Genomic DNA, 24898 nt, shown 5'->3' with positions numbered 1-24898 from the left:
TATTGGTGACCAAAACATCACTTTAAAAACCTCATCTTCATCCCACTGAGGACATTTGGACTGCACCTTGTCTACGCTGGCTACATTGTGAAAGCAGCATGCCAGCCCAGCAGCAGTAGCAGCTGCAGTTCTCAATCATTTTGTGTTCAGTTGGAGCGCCGCTGTGCAATCTGAAAAGTTTCGGCAGCAGTCACGGCCCAATACACTCTACATAGTCCCGGAGAAAATAGCAGAAAAACAGGTGTGAAATGGCAGCTTCGAAATGAGACCAAAACAGTTCTTGTGCAGATGCAGCCTGCAGTGCTTTCACATTTACCATTTTTCAGGAATTTCAAACCAAATCTGGTCCTCAAGCTAAGGCTTTTCCCCTGTATTACAAAGTTATATCTGTGGAAGTGTGTGCAATACAGCTGAAGATTTGTTTGATCAGATTCAGTTAAAAATGAGCTTAGTTTCTTTCAGTTAAATTTATATCAATGTAGCTGTTCTAACAACAGAGGAGTTCAAACAGATGGATAGCTCAAAACCTGTGATTGTAGATATGTCTATACTATGTACAGTACTACACTGTAAACATGGAAATAAATAAATAAAAACATGAATAAAAAAGTAAAGGATTATTTTGTCCAGTGACCTTAAAAAACATGACAAAAACATTTATGAGTCATTTATAAATCTGATCTCCTTGTTAAGGTTGCCTATATTTAAAATATAAATGTTGAATGAAATTATTTATATTTATATATATAACAAACAAACTATTATTCTTTCAGTTTCAGCTGATGCTTCTAAATCTTAAATCGAAGGTGCGATGAAGATGCTTTTGCACTTCCATTCAACTGTGGCTCTTCATGCCAAGAGCCCACAAAGTACTGCTGAATGGCAGGTCGACAAAACTGTCAATAAAAGGGAAATTCGTGTTTCTCGATGTTTACAAATGTCAGTTTGTTTGTGAGTTTTAATAGTGGACCTTCAGTGCACTTTCAGACGCAGACTATTTATGTTCGTACAATCTCGATCAAGCGGAAAATCAATGTTTACAGGGTAAGCAAGTGTTCTAAATCTACAGCCAAGCACCTAAGAGGGGATAGTGCCATGGTCAACCCTTTCTTAGTCTCCTTCCATCATTTAAACCTCTCTCACTCTGTCTCATTTCATCCAGTCTGGCTCATGTTTCCTCTCTCAAGTCCACTGCCTCTAACCCCAGCACCTCCCCTCCCCTCGTGCTTTGCTGCCAGGTCAGCAGATCAGTTTCAGTCTGGCTCAATGGGTGATCCCCACTTTGGTTACCTTGTCCTTCTCACCTCCCACTTACCTCCACCTCCTCATCTCCCCATCTACTCGCCCCTTGAGCATATGGCTGGCTGAGTGGCCTGAACTCGTCGTGACTTTAATAAATACCTCAGTGTGCTGGTATCATCATGACAAGGGTCACGGGATGGTTACAGTGTGCGCATTCGTGTGTGTAACAAAGCGACAGGGAGGGGACAGTGTGTGTGTGTGTTTCTGTTTGTTTCTGGATGACAGTACCTTCACCTCTACGACCCAAATGCACGCCGCATGTTATCACAGGGGGCGTATGTGCGGATGCATTCATGTGGCATGCATGAATCTGAGTCTGTGACAGAGGCTCATCATATTTAATCCTGGAGGGATTTTGCTGAAATGAAAAGCTGCTTTTCAATTTTATAATCCAGTAGACCTAATCTCTCCACCCGCACCCGTCCATACAGTCCAATTAGATGGACAAGACTGGCCGGATGAGTCCTGTTCACCACAAACTCACCTCCAGTGCCTGCCCTTGCTGTGCCAAAACAAGTGCCCCGTGTTGTGAGAGTCCAGCAGTGACCTTCACCAAGTGTTGCAGAAATGTGCAGTGCGCAAAAAACTGCACCGTCGACCCACCTGTTTCCACTGCAGTCTTGGCCTTGTTAACAGGACATTGATTGGACTTGGACTGAATGTGTGTGCATGGGTTTAAGATGATGTGTGACTGGTTCGATTCAGCCTTTGTGGCACCGAGCGCTCACCCGCCCCCGCACACCCGCTGGGTTCAGCAAGAGAGAAAGTGCACACTACAGTAAAAGAAGTCGCACTAGTGAAAATGCTGAGTCGATTTATTCTCGGAGGTCAGTGTGGCGCATGGAAGATGCAAGGGTACCAGCGACGGGGTGTTTAGATTTATAGCCTGGCATATGGCAAAGAAAGTTGGAGACTGACGGAAAGCAAGAGGGAGTGAGAGTTAAAAGGGGAGAAAAGTGAACAAGTGAAAAGTTCAAAGCTCTCGTTCAGATTAAGTTACACTCTGAAAAAAGGATGAAAACCAAAGATAACTGGAACATAACTGTTAAGTTTGATAAGCTTTAATTGTGGGTGACTGAGGACAACAGACAGAAGGAACCTTGTTGTGATGAATTGTGCATTTTGTGTGTGTGTGGTGGAGTTAAAGGGTGGAACAAGGCCACTTTGCCCATATTGACTGCAGTGCCATGTGACTGCTGTGATCATTAATGTGTCCTGATGCCAACGGGTATCCTGATGACCCACATCTCAGCAGTCCACTCTCAGTCTCTGGCTGCCACCCAAACCAGACCTCTCTCTTTCTCTCGCTCTCTTGTCTTCTATCTTTACTCCCCGCTTTCCATGCCTCTCTTTTCTTGGAGAAACATACTCCTATCGTCTTTCTTACAATTTGTCCACTGCAGGTGTAAAAGTGAAGTTGCAAGGAGTAGAGGTGGTGAGGGTAAACAAATCTAAATACCTGGGCTCAACCAACCTCCAAAGCACTGGACAGCACGTAAGAGAGGTGAAGGGGAGAGTGCAGACAGGGTGGAGTGGGTGGAGATAAGTGTCAGGGATGATTTGTGATTGAAAGATAGTAGCAAGAGTGAAAAGGGAAGGTGTTAGTGAGAGCTGCTATGATATATGGTTTGGAGACTGACGAAACGACAGGAGGCCAAGCTGGAGGTGGCAGAGTTGAAGATGTTAAGTTGTGACCAGGATGGACAAGGTTAGAAATGAGTATATCAGGGGGATAGCACGGGTTGATCAATTTACAGACAAAGTCTGAGGCTGAGATGTTGTCGACATGTGCAGAGGAGGGATAGGAGGTATGTCGGGGAAAGGATGTTGAAAATGGAGCTCCTGAGCAGAAGGAAAAGAGGAAAAAGACAGACAAGATTCATGGATATAGTGGACAAGGAAATTAAGGGGGTCGGCATGACAGAGGAGGATGTTAGAGACAGGGTGAGATGGAGGCAGTTGATCAACTGTGGTGAGCAAGAAGAAGAAGTTTGGTATTGAACCTCTATAATTTGTCTATTACTGTTAGAGACACACACCCCCAACCCCCAACACAAACACACACAGACACACACACTTTTTGTGGAATTTAGTTAAATATCTAGTCATTTAGACCACATTTCTGTTTTTTTCACCATTTTGTCCCTCACCATTTCCATTCGTATACAGATATCTTTCCCACTCTCTCTCTCCCTACTCCTCAGTGGACAATTTACATAAAAACAACCAACACTATTAACTGAGCTGTCTTGTGATCTTGTTTCCTCTTTGATGCAATCTTGCACTTTATTCATGAGCATCCGAGTTGGTCTGATGATGTGCTGACTTCAAATGAACAGCTTTTAATATTTTCACTGACCCAGTAAAGTAGCTTTAAAATGCAGAAATTCTGCCCCATCTCGTTTACTCCATCTTCTTCCCCCTCCTAACCTTCTGTAATTCTCACCCACTCCTGATCTAATTCTATTCCAATTTCTGTTGGCATCGCAAATCCTACATCTGGCACATGCACACCACCTATTACTCCCGGAGTCTATCTCTCACTTGCACTCATGTATAAAATGCATATGCCTTCATGGAATAAGCAGTACCGCAAGCAAAGTGACAGGCACCCACAAACAAAAACCTGCTCATGTCGCTAAACTGTTTGAGTTAACAAATTTTGACATGTAAGCGAAACCAAGTCACGCATGAGCTCCCAAAATCTTAGCCAGCACACACACACACACTGTGTATGAAACCACTGGGTGTTGGATATTTTGGGGGTCGGCTTGGGTGGGGAGGGGGCAAACCTCACTGCAGCATGGGAGTTAATTACCACATCTGATCAATAATTCATTACTCTGTCAGTTTGTGTGTCTGGGTGAGTCTCTCTGTGCTCTGGCATGTTTTGAGTGCACATAAGCATGAACACCAAACTCTCCCAGTAAGCATTTTCTTTCCCTGGGAATGGCAGATTAAGAGGATTGAATCCGTAATGGATTAACCTCTGCAGTTTGTGTGCGTATGCATATGTGTGAGTGTTCCTGTGTGTGTGTGTGTGCGCGCGCACTGAGCGGGATCAGAGAGCCCATGTATGAACTGATTAGCCTAAGAAGCTGCTCTCCTTCCCTTTTAATGACCACATCAGCACTTTTCTCACCACGTGGAGGATAAATGTAGACTTGTCTGTCAAGGAAATGAGAAGCCCGCCTCTTTAAGAAGGGTTAGCTGTCATTCAAATATCACTCGTGGGCGCACTCCCTACAGAGTCCGGAGACCCTGCTGTGTCAGTGTGCCCGTGATGATAGATAGTGACTGTGTCTGTGTATTTGTGAATGTGTATACATGTGTAGGTGGAGGGGTGAGTGACCATCTCTATGGTGCATTTATTTATCAGCAGGAATTCAGCTTTTAACTGCAGCGCCTGGATTGAACACCAAAGCCATTGCATCCATTAACTATATGACTGATATTGTTTATGGGATAAACACATATGCTAAATGGAAGAAAGATAACAGCTTGACAAGGGAAACAGAAACACAAAATGACCAATTACCCTGCTGGAAGCAACTATTCACCCACACCCCTCTCTGTTTTCACTCCGACTGATCTCCTCAGGGGTTCATACACACGGTGTCACATACACACACGTGTGCGCGCGCACATATACACACAATCATGCACATTCACGTACTCTTTGGCTACAGTGTGAGCTTGATGTATGTGCCCTGTAGTAGATCTTGCTAAACAGAGGGCTGATGTTTGACATGGAGCGCACGCGTCTGACAGCAGGCTACCGCCACACTGCTCACAGGCTTGGTATGCTGACACAGACACAAAAAAGTGCGTAAGCATACACACACACACACTGACAGCTATTTTGTGGAGATAAAATGGTGTTTAGACATCAGCGACAGGGTTTGCAGTACAGTATGTCAGCAGATGTGTGAATAAGAAGACATGAAGCCTGGGATGAAAAGGAGGAGATCAGGAGCCACACAGCGGACAAAAAGACAAAGAGACAGAAAGAGCTGACTGAGTTTTTTAAGACAGAGTTATAAAGAGGGACCAGTCAAAAGAATATTCAACATCCAGAGCGCCTACCTGTTTGCTGTACTTGTTTCCAGTCTGGCAGCCGTACTCTGAGCACTGGTCAGATCCCAGGGACATGGCATCTGCATTGCCACTGCCTCCACTACTGCTGCTGCTGGAACCAGCACTTCCCACACACCCACCACTGCCTACAAAGGTGTTAGAGGGAGGCAGCTCCTGGACTGCCTGGTGCTTCTTTCCCTCTGCTGGAGGTGAGTGAGGCTGAAGATTCACTGCGGGGAGGGGCGAGCTGGATTTGTAGTGCCGGGCCAGATCTGGGCTTGACTGATGCCTCCTACCACCGCCCATCCGCGGGCTTCCAGGGTCACCATCCACAGCACAGTAACGAGCTGCCAGGCGCTCACTAGCACTGCTCAGATCCTCTTCATCATCATCATTGGCATGGCGACGCAGTCCGTTGACTGTGACTATACCACTGTAGAGGGCTCTGTCTGACTTTCCTCCTCCAGGTCCATTCCCACTGCTTCCACTGCGCTTGTCCCTCCGAGGCTTGCGTCCACGATCTGATCCCCCACCACGGCCAACCTGTGGCTGCGCCCCCGTGGGACCGAAGAAATCTTCCTCTGGCTCCTTCTTGCCGGCCTCATAGCCATTCTTACCCTGAGCACCACACTGCCGAGCTGTGACTACCAGAAGAATAACCAAGATGACTGCTGCGGCTCCTGCCAGGACACCAATTGCTACACTGAGGCGCTGCTTGCCTAACGCACGCTCGCTGTCTGGGTCCCCTGCAATGTCTAGTGACAGCGGAGCCATCAGGCTTCGGGCCACCTAGGGAGAAAGGGAATAGGGGGAAAGATAAGATGCAAATGCAGAGTAAAGAAGGAAAAGGAATGCAGAGACAAACCATCAATAAAAAGTTTAGAGCAGCAACTGTAAAAAGATGACACAGTGGGGGTGAGCCACAGAGAAACATCAAACAGCATCGTCATCTTAATTACACTGTGTTTTAGTGTGAGAGCTCTCCATTATTCCCAGACACATAGGGTGTCACTAAATATATAATTGCTCTTGCTTCCCAGTTGCAGCATTTCAAATTGTGCCTGCAATTCTTCACTTGTGATCTCGCATCTTCTGCAGTAGTAGAGAAAAAATCTGGGATTATACTGTTTAAAGCTGATTAAAAGAATCAAATGAAACTTTAGACATTGAGCTCATGGGCAGTTAGGAATGGGAAAAGTAGGAGAAACAGTCAGTAAATGTGAAAATAAATCCAAGAGACACATTATGAATACACCCTCTGAATGCAAACTCATCTACTGTCTCATCAATGAACAATGTCCCTATTGTAAATGAAAGCGTAGGCATCGATTTGTTAAGGATTTGGTATCACAATTTTTGCACTGCGAATTGGACAGTTAGACAAATAAGGAGGCTACTGTAAATATGTGAGCTCTGTGGAATTGTCTTTAGAGCCATTTTTTCCCCCACATTTTAAGGTCTCAAGTTTGTTCTGTTTAGCATAATGGTTTTGTTACAAGGTAAATCCACGCTAATCCATTTCAATATACAGCATATTGCACATATTTTGTCTCTGGGCTTAAGATAGATCTAACAATTATCTTCCTTTATGAACACATATACAGGATTGAAGCCCAGACATGCTCTGAGCTTGTACACTAATAAAAGGTTCATTATAAGAAAGTGGGTTATGCTGAAACACAAACACAGCCATTAGTGGATATGGAGCCTTGCTCGACAGGAGACAATGAGGCTGTGGTGTTCTGGTCTGCACAGCCCTGCTGATAATATGGGGTAGACTCATGAATTTAAATACGACTAATCAATACAAACCAGCTTTGTAGTCAGAATCATTATTTAGATGCACTACAAGTTTAGACAGATATGAGCACAGTGATATCTATTCATGCACCTACACATGCCCGCAGAGAGTATAAGCTGTTAGCGAGACAACTCATTTAGCAATCCCGACACCTTGTCACAGAGCTCATACGACAATTTCTTTGACCCATCTTGACAAAAAACTACTGACTCATGTAATTCCTGCCGCCTGCTGCTTAAGAATGTTAGATAATAAAGTATGCAAGGATGAATGGGAGAAAGAGAAGTTAAATATGAGCCCTCATGGCTTCAGATGGCTCAATAAAAAAAAATGGTATAACCTGCAGTGTAAGTAATACTGCAGAAAATTCTGCTCATACAGCTGCACTGTGTAACTTGCTCATTATACTACAAAAGGCATATGAGGCTTACTTATACAGAGGCATTCTTTTTGTTATCCATGAGCTGAGAATAAGCCTGGCAGTGTTGTAGTTCGTTGTTTTATCCCCATCTATCAGGGTTAAGTTTCATTGTTTTTCACTGAGTTGTGTTGGTTCTATTCCATTATTCTGCTTCCACTGCAGAGGGCCTCTCTGCCAGGCTCCGCTCTCCCATCAGCCCCACTGTTCTTTTGCCTGCAGTATTCCTTTCCATTCTCATTCTACTGGGCGTCTCTGGCATAGCGCATCCCCTGCACTGTCTGCTGTATTGTGTGTGCAGAACAAAGAGAACATTGCGATGGTGTGTCATATGTACAGATACCACTATGTGATGGTGCAGCCGCCGAGTCTGTGTGTGTTTGAGTGAGCACACAGGCACATGTGACGGCCAAAAAACACGAAATGGTGCAAGGTGTATGCTTGTGAATCATCTCCTCTGTGTGTGTGTGAGTGTGCATGTGAGAAGATGAGACAGCCCATGTATTGTCATCCAAGTGTAGATAGGCATGCTGTATGCAGGTATGGGTACAGCATACCTGCACAACAACATTAGATGCCCCAAGTGTTGAGCGGTATAAGCTGCCAACTCTACCCCTACATTTGAATTCAACCTTGTGACGCATCCCAAAATCCCAGAGGAATCTTCCATTCTGCTGCATGAGCTTTATTCTAGCTGGAGCTAACATTAGCATCTATCTGTTCTACTCTCCAAGGATTCAGTTATCAGCATGTCACTGCAGATACTGATGCATCCAGACAAGGAGTCCACACAACTAGCCGATACTTGAAAAGTACTCATTCCCGGCTGGGGGCTCAATAAATTCACACCACAGAATAGCAACACTTTTAAAAATCTTACATTTTTAAGATGAAAAAAAAAAAAAAAAAAAATATATATATATATATATATATATATGAACTAAGATAAAATACAATTGGTCAAAATGTGAAAGTGAACTTCATAGTAGATCACACTTCACAGCAATGTCTAAAATCTCACAACTAAATTCTTTCTTCTTCTACCTCAAACTCTGCAGAATGATATTCCAGATAATTATCCAACATGTGGCTCTCCCAGTAATGTTGGATAGAAAAGACTGGGGTAATTTTCTGCCGCGGTGCTACTGCAGCAGCAGCCGTTTTCGTTCCCTAATTGCATCTGGCATCCATCCACCACTCAGTTTGACTTCATTATGAGATGGAGGTATTCTCTCTTCAATGACTTCTACTCAATTACTCCTTCAAGTTCCTCCTTACAGTCACACTAAACTATTCACATTGTAATCACAGACAGCTTTTATATCAGCTTGGATATATTACACCCTATTGTTTGATTCAGTGGCATGGTCATTTAGGCATACTGCAGCTAATTTTTCCTGCCCTGGTATTGTTTCATCACTTACCTCGTGATCTTTTAAAATTCTCATCTCTTTGATTTCTTGGTTGTTGTTTTTTTTTTTTATATATATTTTTATTTTTAAGTGTTAAATTCATAAGGTGCTCTATTTACTCCCTTGTGATAAAGTCATTCACCCTCTGTCTGCACTCATTTGTTTGACTTTGTTCGAAAAGATATCTGGATGCCAAATTGTCTCCACATGAGGTGAGTCAAAACTTTCAAGCTGAGGTAATACAGGATGTTTTTCCCTTGCTAAAACACAACATTTAGCTTTAAGTGTGGTTCAATACAAGGATTTAGATTACTCAGAGGGCATGTTTAGCACAGTTTTACTGTAGTTGCTATGCAACTGTCTAAAATAGCTATACTAACATAACAGAAAATGAGAAATTAGTTAAAGTTTACATTTCTCAGCTGGCAATCATATATATTCTCCAACTGACTCATTTTTAATCATCTTCCCACCCAGGGAAGCAATACACTACAACAAGCATAGATCGAGGTAGAGTCTGCAAGAGGTGCATCTGCATTATAAAGTGTGCTCTTACAGATTCAGCTAACATTTTGCATAGGTTAGGCAGAGTTCAGTGGAACTTTTTATGTTGTCCATATTGACCAAAACCTTTTTTTTGCTTGTTATATGTGTGCCTCTTACTACTCTTACTGTTCGCCTCACTACCTCACTACTATTTATATAATATTTATATTTATATAAATCATGATACGTGCAAAGAGTGGACAGCTGAAGACCTTTTCCTCAGAGAAAATCTAAGAATCAGTTCCTGCCCAAGTTTCAAGTGGGAGTTGAAACCACAAGTTCAGCACAAACACTCTAACCACAAAGCCACTGAACCAATTTAATTAATTAAGCGCCAGTACCAATTTCCACACCAGAGATAAAGTTTCAGTAATTATTACCTGCCAGCATTTATAACTTAATTGAACATTTTTAAAGTGTAATGGGAAGTTCATTTGATTAATATAGAGGCAGAGGAGAAAGAAAGATTCCCACCAGCATAGCATAAGCTAAATTTAAACTCATACTGTTGTAGTTATTTTTGGTATCTCGGTAATGTCTTTGAGTCTAGTCAATTACCTCTGCACCTCCGTGTGGCTCTTTCAAGCCAACTCTGATCTTGCTCTGAAGACTTCTGTTTCAGAAAGCCACACAGATTTATTCAGTAATAGCAGATGCATTATATATTAAAGATTCTCTTTATTCTCCCAGTAAGCATTACTCCTTTACAATTTGAAATGGTTTACTTTATCTAATCTCTGCCCGTGTCTCTTCTCTTCACAGTGTGCTTCAAAACACAATGCAAACTCTATACTGCATTAATATTCAAGTCTATAGTTAAGAGACACGGCTCTGGAATAACTTCTATTCAAATGTACGAACATACTTCAACCTATTCTGTATCAGAGGGCCAAAACTGGGACAGGGCGATCTCTCTCTCGCTGGCTCTCTAACATACTTACCTCTAATGCTCTCTCTCTCTCAAACACACTCTTTTCCTCTCCTCTCTCTCTCTCCCTCTCCCTCTCCCTCTCCCTATCACACACACACACACACACACACACACACACCTAATGCTTTCAGCTTTGAGTTCAATGTACCATAAAAGGAGAACCACTTCAGTAATAACAGTTATTTTAACCACACACGCATTATAACAATGCATGCTGGACAAAGAACACACTCCAGTAGGCTCCAAACTACAAAGAAGCTGGCATTGCCAGTAGCCTTCAAATGAGAAATGGGCTTCTTTATCTGGGGCAAATGTAGGCACATTTTCCCCCAAAAAACTGTCTGAAAATTACACCATGCAGGCTGCAGAATCTCTGCATTTATTCATTCTGCAGCCACAGCTACAATCAGTCTCCTGCACTGTAATGTGTAGACATTGTGGCCGTTTAAGTAGGCCCCGGGGCAATACCATCGCTGTCAATATTTGTTATCATTACCAACAGTGTGGAATTGTGGTTCACATTTACCAAAAAGGGACAGTAGGTTTCATTAAATCTTTTACTTTGAGTTATTTAACTTAATGTACTCTGTGGGAGAAATCAGTTAGCAAAAGACTGTATTAATACATGAAGTTACCTGTGCATCCACTAGTGAAGCATTAGCCAAGCTCTCATTAATGAAGACATGAACCAGCGCAGTGGCACAGAGAGAGGGGATGCCACTGTCATTCACTCGGACCACTAAACGATGTAGACCTCTGTGGCGCCGCTCCAGAGGCTCTGCCAGGGTGATCACTCCATTGGTGTGGCCAATCTCAAACAGTCGGAAGGGATTTCCTCCTACTAGAGAGTAGTGAAGATCAGCATTTGGGCCTGTGTCTGAGTCTATGGCTGTTACAGTTTTGACAATGGTGCGGGCGCTGCTAGCAGGCGGTAGGAGGGTGTAGGACTCGTTGGCTGGAGAAGTAATTGCGGGGGCGTTGTCATTTTCGTCCGTCACAAAGAGCGAGACGGTGGCAGTAGCAGTTTTGCGAGGCTCACCTCCATCCACTGCCCGGACACGGAAAGTGTAGGTGGAAAGCTTTTCACGGTCAAATGATGCAGAAGAGAAGATGGTTCCAGTGTTGTTCTCAATGGAGAACAACTCTTCATTCTCTTTTTTACCATCTTCGCCCTCTGATTTTTCTCCTGTCATCTTCTCATCAACTCCATCCATCTCTACAAAAAGACTTAGTTCTGCATTCTGACCTTCGTCAGCATCAGTCACAGTGACCATGCCGACTGGACTGTTGGCTAGCAGATTCTCCTTTACATAAAATGTGAAGATTTCCTGAACAAACTTTGGAGCGTTGTCATTGCGATCGGTCACCTGAACAACAACGCTGGCAGAGCCTTGTAAAGACGGGGTGCCTTTGTCCTTTGCAAAAACCCGTAGTTCATATCGCTCTCGCTGCTCACGGTCCAAAACCCCAGTGGCACGAATGTCTCCATTGTCTGCATCTATGTAAAATGGTCCATTAGCAGCAGGGTCGAGTGAGTAGGCAATTTCAGCATTCTTGCCACTGTCTGCATCTGTAGCGACAACAGTGACTACCCTTTCGCCAGGCGAGTTGTTCTCTGCAAAGTGGACCTCCACAACACTCTGGGCAAAGGTTGGAGCATGATCATTGATATCTACAACTCGCACCATCAATGAGCTGTTACTAGAGAGACTGGGGCTGCCAGAATCTACTGCCACAATTGTTACACTGTACTCTTTTGTGGCCTCGTAGTCCAGCAAGGCAGAAGTGTGTAAGAAGTACTTTTTCTTGTTCCTGTAAAAAAAGAAAAAAGAAAAAAAAAGAAACATGAATGCAATAGACATTTTACAGGGAAATGATATACGTCTGATCTCCGGTGGAGACAAATAATGATGTTTCTTATTAAACTGCACCGGCACTGAGACACCAGGTGTTGCAGAAAGTTAAGTGGCTATTGTCTTGGTATTTTTATGGGAAATGTTCTATTATCATATCATACAAAATGTCACTTCTTTTGATTTCAGAAAGCCCAAGGTGACATCTTCAAAAGTCTTGTGTTGTCTCTCCAACAGGAAAAAAAGCATAGAGATCACCATCACGTAGCTCACAGTGATTAGAAACAAAAAAAAGACAAGCACTCAATTAAAAAGAAAGGACCAGAGAATACCTTGTTCTTTTTTTTGCCTGAAAATTAACATCTGTCGAATAATTTGACTTTTCTTTCAATCAGCTCTAATATTTGCTACTTTAATAATCATTGGATTTAAAAACATCTTCCAAGGTGACTGCAATAATCTGTGAAGGGACACTAACACTGGAGAAACTGTGATTGTGACATTTTAATTAAAACCATGTATCGATGTGGTGAAGACCTCTTATCGTTACCACTTTGACAAATTTCTTTAGTCGACAATAGCCTTACATTCAATAAAACCACTAACCTCATTGTACAGGTGTCTGGTACTAACAATAATATCCTAAGAGGCTTTGTCTTTTTTTTCTCACTCCTGCCATTCAATGCCTTAAGGGAACATTCTTATAACTGACTGAAGTGCACTGACATCTGTAGTCATCACTGCTGGAATAATATTATTTAAAAGTGCAAAGCCCTTGACTATAATGAATATTTATGCCTTAAGTTTACACACAGTTCAAGGTTTGTATGGTATGTATGGTGAGCCAAGAAGTAGCTTCACATTAGTGTGCAGTTTATGGAAAATGGGGGTTGACAAATTACAAAAGAAGAAGAAAAGCATCTCACTAAGCTAATAGGCTCCTTCTAGAACAACTTTTATTCACCATTCATCACTGATTCTACAAGTGTGTGAAACGCTAATGGGGGGGATTAAATATTGTTATTAAAAAATATATATTCCCACATTTGATGTTTTGATAACAATGGTAGAGAGTCAGGTCTTTGTATATGGTTCAAAATCTCCCATAGGTGTTGTGCTGGGTTGAGATGGGGTTACTACAAAGACCATATGATTCATATCATTTTTATACTCATAAACCATTTAGTGACCCCTTGTGCCCTATGGATTAAGGCCATCAGTACAGAAATATTTCATCAAGCAATAAAGGTGAGCACTCAGGACACCTTTGTATTGATTTTTAGAGACCCTTGCCTCTAAGGGAACAAACTGTTCCAGGAACTTGACCTCCATAGCATGACAGAGCCCACAGAATCTCTCCGTATAAGGATCAAGGGTTCAAGTTTCCCTCTGATTTTTCACACATCTGTGGTTCTTTGATAACTGAATTAATCACTGTACATAAGTGTTAATAAATAGCTATAAATTACTTGTTTTTGATGGAATTTTAAAGTTGTATTGTTTGATGTATATGACCCTTTTTTTAATAAACAATGACCTCGCTGTTGTTTTTCAACTCTGTCATTTTGATTCAGGTGCTTAATGATACATAGACGCATGTTATTTTACTAATATTCTGCCTGTTTGCTAATGTTTTGTCCCCCGCTCAAGTAAAGTTGTGTATCATATTGAACTTTTATTTGAAATGCCTCATTACTTCATAATTACCAAAGATAACTTACTGTGTTGTGCTCCTTAAAAAATTTCCACCGTGCTTTGGCAAGGAATTATTATTAGGATAGAGGTTCATTATCTGACAGTGTGTGCCCAAGTAACTTATTATCTAGTCTTTGATTCAGTGTTGTTCAGCAAATGCTTAATGATAAACACTTATCCTGGCACGTTTACTTTTAACTTTTCAGGATTTTGTGTAAGTTATCACTGTTAAATGTTTTGGTTCATCTTACCTGTCAAAGGCGTCATCTGCAGGTAAGGGTGGGAGCACTGTTTCCCCAGCTGGCTTGAGTGTGAATGGGACATCTCCTACTACTGTGCAAGTCACAGCTCCATTCTCTCCCTGGTCCCGGTCTGACACCTGGACCAGAGCTACTGGTGTGTCCACCAAGACATTCTCTGGCACTAAAGAGGCTCCGTCTCGTACAGGGATCCGGCCAATTTTTCGGATCTCTACAACAGGAACGTTGTCATTTTCATCCCGAACAGCCAAAACTACCGTGGTTCGATCAGTGCGGGGAGGTTGGCCGCGGTCCCTGGCCATTACTGTGAACCTCAGTTGTGCCACTTCTTCTCTATCAATCCTATGGAGAACACTCAGCCATCCAGTTGCTTCATCCAGCCTTAGGAGTCGCCTGACAGACTCAGTTGCAGCTCCAAAGACGTACTCCACTTGCCCATTGACTCCAATATCACGGTCTGACGCTCTAACCTGGAGGACAGGTGTACCTGGAGGGGCATTTTCTGCCATTTCTGCTTCATATGTAGACCTCTCAAATTGTGGGCTGTTGTCATTCACGTCAGAGATAGAAACACGAAGCAGAGCTTGGGAGGAACGTGGTGGGTTCCCTCCATCTCGAACCCTCAGGACAAGCTCATATGAATCTTTTTGCTCACGGTCTAAGGTGCCTTTCACAATGAGCTGTGGCTGTTTTTCACCATCTGGTATATCTGCCACTTGCAGTTCAAACACACTGCTTCTAGCTCCTCCCCCATTATCTCCACTTCTACCCCTCCGGTCCCCAAGCCCATCTACTCTAGTAATGGGGTTTCCTCCTGCTGTGCGTCTTGATGAAGTTGACCCAGCCCCACCGTCCTGAATGAGCTCATAACGGTCAATGCCATTTCGCCCAAAATCTCTGTCTGTGGCAGTGGGAAGCAGGTAAAGGGTTCCAATGGGCCGATTTTCTTCAACTGAGAGCTGCAGCACAGGTGAGGGGAAGGAAGGTGTATTGTCATTGATGTCTGTGATGACAACACGGCCTTCAAACAGGTCTACCCAGCTCTGCAGTGGCCCGATCACTGACACTTCAAAGTCCAAGAAACACTCATTTTCATCAAATATCATCTGGCACTGGGGGAGTTTCTCTCTGTCGATGCGCCGTGGGCCGGTTGTCAGCTCACCTGTCACATTGTCAATCTTGAAGTACTCTGAGCCGCTCTCCAGGGCGAAGGTGACATCCCCACTGCCTGTACCTGCTGTGAGGCCAAGGTCTGCGGCTACGTTGCCAATCTTGACGTCAGGTGGACCCTCCTCCGCCACCCGGTACCGGAGAGCTGAGTCGGCACCCGGTAGCTGAGTCAGCAGCTGCAGCACTAAGACCACGAGGCTGAGAACCTGCGCCGCGGAGGAGTGCACTGCACCAAGCCTCTGCATGGCTCTTTCTCTCGCTTCTCTCCTTTCCGCTCTGTCTGCCTCGTAGCTGCGGCTCGTCTCTTCTTTATTTATGTTCTGGTGTACCTCACGGCGTGGGTGTTTGGTTTATCCTTTCTTACCCTTTCTCTACCACTCTCTGTGGACTGCTGCCTGAGGTCCGGAGAAAAGCTTTCTGACTGTAGTTCACTTCAGTGGCACAGGCTCCTTTCTTCTGTTCTCCTCCTATACCCAGTGATTTTTATTTTCAAACTTCTATAGCAGCAGTGCTCTTATCTTGCTGGGCTGTTTAAGCCTCGGAGATATAAAAAAATCCATCCTGCTGCGAAAAATAAAACTAATTTATCAGAATTGGATTAATCCACTTCCTCACTTCTTTCTCTTCCCTCCGTAAACCGGAGAGCTATCCGGACAAGGGCGCTTATCAGTTCATAATGCTATTTGTAACTTCTTTTTATTCCAGTCACATTTGGGACAGAGGCTTTTCTCGCGTTTTTCACAGTTAGAAACTGCAATGCAGCACCACTAGAGGAAAGAAAGAAAGAGAGAGAGAGAGAGAGGAAGAAAGAGAAAACAGCCTCTCAGCTCTCCGGATGGTCAAAATTTACTCGAATCTCAGAAAAAGAATGAAAATCTGTTTGAAACAAGTCTCTGGGATCCTGCTAGACTGGATCTTTTCTTACCTTCAGATCCAGCTGCGTTTTCCTCTTTTTCCCGCAGTGGAGCAACGTGCCAAGCAGTCGGATTCCTTCACGCAAGTTATCTGGAGAGAGGAGTGTTTTGCAAGCCGACTTTCTGATCATGTATTTTCTCATAAAATAGAAAAACCAGAGCCACTCTTTGTGGACTAAAAGGGGGGTATCCCGAGTGCAGCATCAATTTAGCATAATCCTGTGCAGCCCGTGTTCGGGATGGATGTCTCGGTGATGGACCGAGTGTAGATGCGTCTTTTTCCAAGAGTCCCGCATTCTCTCTCACTCCTCCACACGCGCCTCCTCCTCTGGTTTTTTTCCCTCTCACCTGCACTGCTCGGGACTGCTGCTGCTGCCTCCGGTCTCCAGCAATGCTGCAGTCTCTCTCTCTCCCTCTCTCTCTCTCTCTGCCTCTCTCTCTCTCTCTCTCTGCCTCTCTCTCTCTGTGTGTGTGTCTCTCTCTCTTCGCTACTGCAACATTTTTCCCCATTCGCGTAACTCGATCGCTGAGCTGTAACGGGAGAGGCAGCAGAGGCGGTGTTGGGTCGCTGTGTGTGTATGTCGGTTACTGGGGACAGACCTCACCCCCCTTCCTGTCATATAGGAAGATTAAATGGCTTGGTGTCTGGGCTGCTGACAGCTCCTGGTGGGGAAATATCTTTATTCACGTATTCATACAAAGGACAAGAGAGACGGATAGAAAAGAGAGTGATCTGGCTCTAATACAAGTCAGCCCAGCGCTCAGTCATATTTCTGCTGGTGCAGCTCTTTTGCAGAGGCAAGTGTAGAGGGCTTCATTCATTCTTTTCTGAAAGAGGCAGAAATTGACACAGCCTTTGCGCTCTCACGTAATGGGAAATTGTTGTAATATTTACAATCCTGTGACGGGTATAGTTGCACGGCATGCGTAAACTGTAACCTATAGTATACCTTCCACAAAGCACCACTGCAACCAATGCTCTATTGTAAATAAATACAGAAATAAATTCCACGGATGAATTAAAAGTGGTAAGCATGCTATCTACCACTTTTTCTGATTTTATTTTATTTTTTTAACGTTCAGAGGTGTTTCGGTTGTTTCTTGGATTTCACTGCCTCTTACATAGTCTACTCACACACGTGCACACACTGGTGTGGAGTTGTTGTCTCTCAGCGGAGGGACCTGCTCGGTGAGAAGCGCAATGCAGCATCGGTCCGCTGCTTACTGAACACTACCGGGATTTCCACGTTGCTGCTCTACTACATCACCTTTGCATTTCTAATTTCCAAGCTAGTCAGGCCGTTTGTTATAGAGCCACTAGCACCGTTTGTCTCCCGGCCTGAAAGCAGGGAGTTCCCCCATAACACATAACATTATTGACGGAGTGAGCCCTGTGCACCAGCCATTAGTGAACAGTTTATTGCTGACGGAGAGTAAACAAAGACTGACAAACTGCATAGACGGGTGACATGTTGCCGTTTCTACCCTCTCTCCCACCCCCCACTCCCCTTTCTCCCCCCTCCCAGCTGCACCAGGAGCTGTGGGTGTGTAAAGCGCTTATGGGCCAATGTGCTTAACATTCAGAGGCACCGACACTCGCCCGCTTCAAGCGCACTCACGCCCTCTATTGTCTGCCCCACGTGCGCGTTTGTTTCCCTCGAAATGAATCCTGGAATTCGCCTCGTGTTTTGTGCGCGCGGGCATGAGCGCGCACATTCATTTCTGGGAAGAAACGAGAGAAAGAAACAAACGGGCAATTAGAAAATGAAGTGCACGTGCGCGCCTGCTTGTGTGTATTGTTTGGCTCCTCCGGTCAGGTTAGTTCATTTTTGCTTCAGCTGATTTAAGAAATTTTGGTCTCATTTGACCTAATAAAAAATCATCTAATAAAAATATGCTGACCCGAACATGCTGTTATATCCAACCCATTAAGATATAATTGAGCACGAATCCTCTTTCATCAGCAAATGAACTGCACTTTCAATTTGCATATTGAATGAAAAGTGACCCGTGGTGTGTGCGTGCGTGTGTGTGTGTGGTCTAGTTAAACACAGGATGTCTTTTTTGTCTCTGCGCTGACAAGCTTTTTAGCCTAAAGGCTTAATCTGCTGTTTGTGCCACCGCAGCAGCAGTCAACAGCCTTTACATCATATTGTAATAACTACACAGAGAAATAAGGGAATAAGGGAAAAACCATTCCACAGCATTGATCATAAAAAGTTATTCATGTGAAGTATCATGAATCATGTTTGCTCGATGTCATCCAGGCAAATGATAATTGTTCCAGCACCATCCCTTTTAAGAGAATGCGACCTTATAATCAATTTCATTCAAATTTATGTATATGTGATGTTACATTGACATCATGGAGCTTTAACTACAGACATTCAGTCAATCAGAAACTTTCAAGGTGCGTTATATCCAAAGCCATTATATGCCATTTCTTTGACATTTGTATTTTCCCCTCTCCGTCTATTCATTTTTTCTACTCAAACTGCATCATAAATGAGATTTATTAATTGTTTATTGATTGCTGTCTCTTTTATGTTTTGGTAGAAGCACAAAGACGAACACCAGTTGCCAACTATCTGTGACACATTAGGTTGTTTGAGCGTATATTTATACCCCAGTGTTCCCATCCAGAACTGCAGCAAAAAAAGGCTGAGTGACTACAAAATTCATCACGCTAACCTCAGTGGTCATAAAGCCCTTTAAAACCTGAATCATCTTCACAGACCACCTACTTGACATCCTGCAGTCCACCTCCTACACAGAACACAAGCTGCAAGCCCAAGAATACATTTATTGATTCTTCCTGGTGGTGGACTTCAGCTCAGCGTTTGCGATTTGATCCATTAACTGCTTCACACGAATCTCTCCTGAATCACCTGCTTCCACGTGTTAAAGGATCGGCAGCTTCCTGGTAGGGGAGCGCAAATGAAGCTGCAGAATATTCCATCACTCCTTAGATGTGTGTACTTTCTGTTGCTCTTCTCCAGTTAAACACATCAGAATCTTTTTAATCCTTTTCAAACTTCTTGGGTTTGTATGTAATGCAAGCGTTAGATGAGTTTGCATAATGTTAAGGTGAACAGCTCTGGCAACCTTAACAAAATGGAATGATTTGTTCAATAAAAAAAACGTGAAAAAAAGCATTACAGGTAAAGAATGTTAGAAGAGGAATGCAGAAAATCAAGAAAAATATCAACAGTTGAAAAAAGAACAAGTCATAATCAGTTCTAATAACTGCAACCACAACTTTAATTGCTTCCCTTAAGATCGTGTCTCACCACATCTTAGCATTCACCTTAGAAACAAGCAGGGAAGAAACCCTCTTCTTTGTTAACTCGGTTTTCAGAATTTCTCAACATACATAATATTTTTGTCATTCATGGTGCTTAATAATTCAAATCACTGTCACTTCCCCCACACCGATCTAATTCCCCTACAAACATATATATTCTTATACAGTGAAACTGATATCTGTTTGTACATTTGACTGTGCCAATATCTAATTCTCCACAGCATGTGAAAAGCAGAGATACAGAGGAGGCAGGAGGCTGACTCTGTCCTTCACTGTGTACAATACCATAACACAGGACATTGAGGAGCTTGTGCACTCTTTTTTATGATGTCCTGGAGAGGGAGCATCAAGATTGGTAAAGCTAAATAGCTCAATAAGCCAGTCAAGAAAGCAAGCTGTGTTGTAGGATGAGCCCATATTGTCTAGAGGTAGTCAGTGAGAGTGGGATGAGTACAAGGACTGACTCAATCTTGCATGACCTTCATCCTCTTTATCATGGTGAAAGAGCCAATAAACCAAGCACCATCAGCACTGATGTGGGACTTTAGCCTCTGTCACCATTCTCTGACTTCTACCATGGATCAGCCCTCATGGCTTTGTGTGGACAGTATACTTTGCTGTTATGTTGTGTATGTATAATGTTTAATTTTTATACACCTGATATTTAATGTGTAAAAGACATTTAATAAAGGAACAAAGAGCACAGGTGTCCTTTAATATGAAATTACAGCTCAGTTCACACACCCATGTGTGCATTAGACTATTTCTAGAATAAAAGGTTTCTGTTTGTTAATATGTTGTCATAGTTACAAATCTCTGGATGCAAGGAATATTACAGTTCAGTTCACATGCCCACGTGTGCATTGGATGATGCCTAGAATAAAATGTTTCTGTTTGTTAATATGTTATCACAGTTACAAATCTCTAGATACAAGGAATATGCTTTATTAAACTGGACTCTGGAATAACTTAATCACATTTGAAAACACTGGTACTGGTGGGCTATATTAGATGAAATGCCAATTAGTAGCTTTTGTTAGCAAGGTCTGGTAATCAACGGTTTGATGTCTTTTCAAAGCAGCTTGAAACAGCTGCAGTAACAGACCTCTAAAGAGGCCCAATCATTCACATTCTAACTATGAGAGTGTCAGTCAAAGAACTATTTTAATATTGAATAAGTCCAGGGTAAGGAGTCTGACAAAGAAGAACAGCAATTACAAGGTGGGGGATGATCTAACTCCACATTTTGCAAATGTTCCTAAAACTTGCAGTTATAATTCCAACAAATGCACATTTGTCCTATTTTAACTCGTTGTAAAATAATTTCAGTGACAAGCATCTATCTGAAGTTTATGCTGGTTTGTGTACTTGCTTCCCAGAGCTGTGAACTATAAATCATGTTCTACATGCTGGGAACTACTAATGTTCTAATAAACTAATAAAGCTCCTAGAAATAAAACCCCTGCCGCTGTCTGTTCGTCCTTTGCTCTCTGTCTCAGTCAGTGTTATGTGAGAAACTTGTGATCAAACTAAAAACATGCAGTAATTTCATGTCTAATTTACAGTGAACTTGTGTGTCACCTGAAAAGTGACTCTTTCTCATTGAAAGGTTGAAAACCACTTAAGAATAGAATCCCAGTGATCTATACTGCATTGTTTTTTTTCTTTTACATCAGCATTTAAGAGCTAGCTTCTGGATAATGTCAGCTTTTGTACTGAATCACATCATATTTTGACCACTATCTGCACTACGATATCATGTTTTATTCAACATTATTTCTAATATATGAATCAATTGAATTTTCACATCTGATTCAGCTTTGATGGTACTGACCTCTAGGTAGCTCAGCATCTCTGGGCTTCTCCTTATATGCAGCTGTATCTCTGTTATTATTCCTATGCCCCTGCTAGTGCTGTGTACACAGGCATACTTGGCTCCAAAGTTCAAATTCCCCTGGGTTGTTTTTATTATCCCCAGGGTACTTTCTTTATTTTCCATTTTTATAGTTGGTAGTCATAGATGTTTTTGAACAGCTGTTTACACCTAGTGCATATAATTTATTGCAGACATTAAATGCAGCATGTAGTCTGCTTTAAGTTCTGTGCTGAGTGTGAATAGGAAAACAGAGAGAGACGTGGTGGTGTGTTTGGGGTAGCTGGTCTTCTCCACTAGGATGATAAAAAGCACTCAAACAATATTGGAAAGAAAGGTTTAGGAGTTGTGACTGTGAGAAGCATTTGCCACAATTTTAATTTTAATGTTTTAAGGCTTCCCAGCTAAGGTGCCAGTGCTAAATTAGCTTCTTCATAGAGTTGGACTTGCTAGATGCAGTGCTAAACCTGAGTCAGCAAATTCAATGAAATTGCTATGAACTCTCAGAGAAGGAACTGATTCTGAAGGAACCAACCTTAATCACCTGTAAAAGACAGTCAGAAGTTGGCATTACTAATAGGGAGTGATCTGGTTTTCTTGTCTACTAGCAAATGCCATATAATATAAAAACATATTCAATAAAATATATATAAAAATCTACCTTTTTAGGTATGTCCCTCATAATTTGTGGTTCTGGAGGTAGATCAGGTACTCTACTGATTGGACAGTTAGTGGTTCAATCCCTGGCTCTTCCAGCCTGCATACCAAAGTATCCTTGGGCAAGATATTGAAGCTGCTACTGATGCATTCATCAGCATGTGAATGTTAGATGGAAAGCACTTAGATGTAGAAAATGTGCTTGTGTGAATGAGTGAACGAGGCATGTAGCACAAAACGCTTTGAGAGCTCAAGTAGAATAGAAAAGTGCTATATAAGTCCATTTACCAGAATCAGGATCACAGTGAGATGACACAAAGAAGAAGTGACACGATCGAGTCGTGTACTTACACCATGGGTAGATCAAAGGTCAGTCCTCCATATTGTTCTAATATTTTCTGATTAGATTTAGAGTGTGACTCTAACCAATGCAATATTTCCTTTATTTTAACATCTACATTTATCCTTGACTTTCACAGTTCATTACATTCTACTTCTAGCATCTTCTTTTCTGAGAAAACACTAATGTTAGGACTGATTTCCAACCCGGGTTACTAAAAATAAAATACAAAAATGATAAACATATTAAAACCATTAAATATTAAGCAACATTTCTGCATTTATTTTTTATGTTTACCAACAGAATAATATATGTATTCTGCCATGATGTTGTGCGACCCCTTTGCTCCAATTTTAACTGTGTTAGCGTATTATTTTTAACAAAATGATTATAAATGCTTTGCGTAGCTCACAAGGATTCAGTCTGTTGCGTTTGTTATAGCTTAAGTTATGACATAAATTGTGTATTTGAACAAAGATTTGAAAATAAATACCGAAATTACTGAAAAAGAAACAAAGCAATCTGTGACTACTAAAATGTTGGGAAAGGTTGATTTCATAAAACTGAATGAGTGCATGAGGGCAATCTTTAAATGGCAAATAGTAGTAACAATAGTGGCAACAGGCATGCACACAACTACAATAGGTTGTCCGCCTCTCTGTCTTAGCCCTGTGACAGACTGGCGAACAGGGTGTACCTCGCCTCTTGCCAGTTGGCAGCTGGGATAGACTCATGATACAACTGGGATTTGAGACATTTAACAGTTTCAAATATTTAAAGTAGAATCCAGCTACTACAGAGCAGACAAAAAAAAACATCTCTTTGTTGAAATATGTACTGTCCATCTCTTGGGTTGCTATATTGCTCTTTTTAATGACATGTGGACTCTACACTACAAGCGTTTGACTGCATGTGACAGTGGAAATTACAGTGTGTAAATGAAAAACTAGTTGCACGTCGGTGAGTGACTGTTCTGCGGTGAGTGACTGTTCTGACACCCGGGATGGCAAAATTCGCTAAGCCGCTTAGTGTTATTTCTTTTTTTTATGATTAGAAAAGATCAGTGTACATAACATTCAGAGAGCAAAGCCCTGCTGATTGTCACAAAATGACAAAATGGAACTGGTGGAAGGTTACACTAATTCTACAATAACCCAATGGCAGGTCAAAATCAAGCTTACATGTCAGTGGTTTTGTTCTGGAGTACCTATTCAGCAAAGGAAGCATCAATCTGTAACACTCATGTATCATAACTGCACGCGTAGGTGTGTGGCAGGCAGACCCAAAAACGTAGAACTGAACTAAAATTCATAGCTTTAATGCTGGAAAAGGCAACAAAAAACACGAGGAAAAGGGCCAACTAAAGAGTCACAAAACATAAAATAAACTGACTCACTGACAGGAAGGAAAACAGACAGACAGAACCACTACCTACAATGAAGCAAAACACGACAGAGTACAGACGGGAACGCAGACAATGATCATGTCCAAATTCATGGGCTGCATCCTCCTGAGGCCGCATTTGTAGACCGATTACGTCACAGCGGCACGCCGAAGGCTGTCCAAATTCGTAGACTCCTCCGAATGCAGCCGACAAATGCATCCTCCTTTTCCCCGAATTTGAAGGATGGGTCGGGTGTGTCCTTCGTGGCCCACCATATCCCAGAATTCATAGCGCGGCCGAGCTAAACTCCAGTTTCCAACAATGGCGGCCGCTACTAAATTTTAAAATTACTCATACTAATCTTTCTGGGTCACAAAATAAACCTTTAAAATATTTTCAGGTGAGAAAGTAGCTGTGTAAACATCAAATATCTGCTCGGTTTATCAAGATATCGCATATTTGCAAAAGTGCTTCGATGTTTTCGGAGGCGTCTGCTACCCACCAGCTCGATAGCTAGCCGGGAGCTCGAGGGTCACTGAAGCCGCCGAGAACAGCACAACTCCTGGCACATCATTTTCAGATCATCGCGGACTTTCGTTACTCGGGTTAAACGTAATATATAAGTCACTTAGACAACCTAAAAATGTTATTGTTGGGCTTTTTTCAGTGTTTTGTTTGTTCGTGAGTCAATCGGTTTGGCTGAGATTAAAGTTATTAGATTAGATTAGATAAAATAAAACTTCATTAATCCCCCGGGTGGGTTCCTCCTTGGTTTTTACACAGCTGACTAAACGTCAAACAGAAAACTGATTAAACAGAAGTATGAGACGGTCGAGAATTTACGTCAGTGTCCTGTTATATTTTAGATAGCAAGGAGCAGACGGCTGAGTTTATTAAACTCCACCGAGACAGCGGTGACGCTAATCAGAAGGCTAGACCGTCCAATTTCCCCAGCTGTTTA

At 42.4% G+C, this 24898-nt stretch overlaps 1 protein-coding gene across 1 annotated transcript in view; it reads right to left on the bottom strand.

Annotated features, from left to right (window-relative positions):
* pcdh7a (protocadherin 7a) overlaps positions 1–16808 on the bottom strand; it is a 40014-nt gene extending 23206 nt beyond the window's left edge. Inside the window, exons 1-4 of the mRNA XM_084931240.1 lie at positions 16391–16808; positions 14287–16232; positions 11123–12299; positions 5389–6168 (exon numbers count right to left, since the gene is read on the bottom strand). Of these exons, the coding sequence (XP_084787366.1) occupies positions 5389–6168; positions 11123–12299; positions 14287–15710 (3381 nt within the window). The 5' untranslated portion in view covers positions 15711–16232; positions 16391–16808. The remainder of the gene's footprint in view (positions 1–5388; positions 6169–11122; positions 12300–14286; positions 16233–16390) is intronic.
* Positions 16809–24898: the final 8090 nt, after the last annotated feature.

This window comes from Perissodus microlepis, chromosome 6, assembly GCF_051167445.1.
Source record: "Perissodus microlepis isolate ML-2025 ecotype Zambia chromosome 6, ASM5116744v1, whole genome shotgun sequence".
NCBI lineage: Eukaryota > Metazoa > Chordata > Actinopteri > Cichliformes > Cichlidae > Perissodus > Perissodus microlepis.
This window is presented reverse-complemented; position numbering and strand designations above follow the sequence as displayed.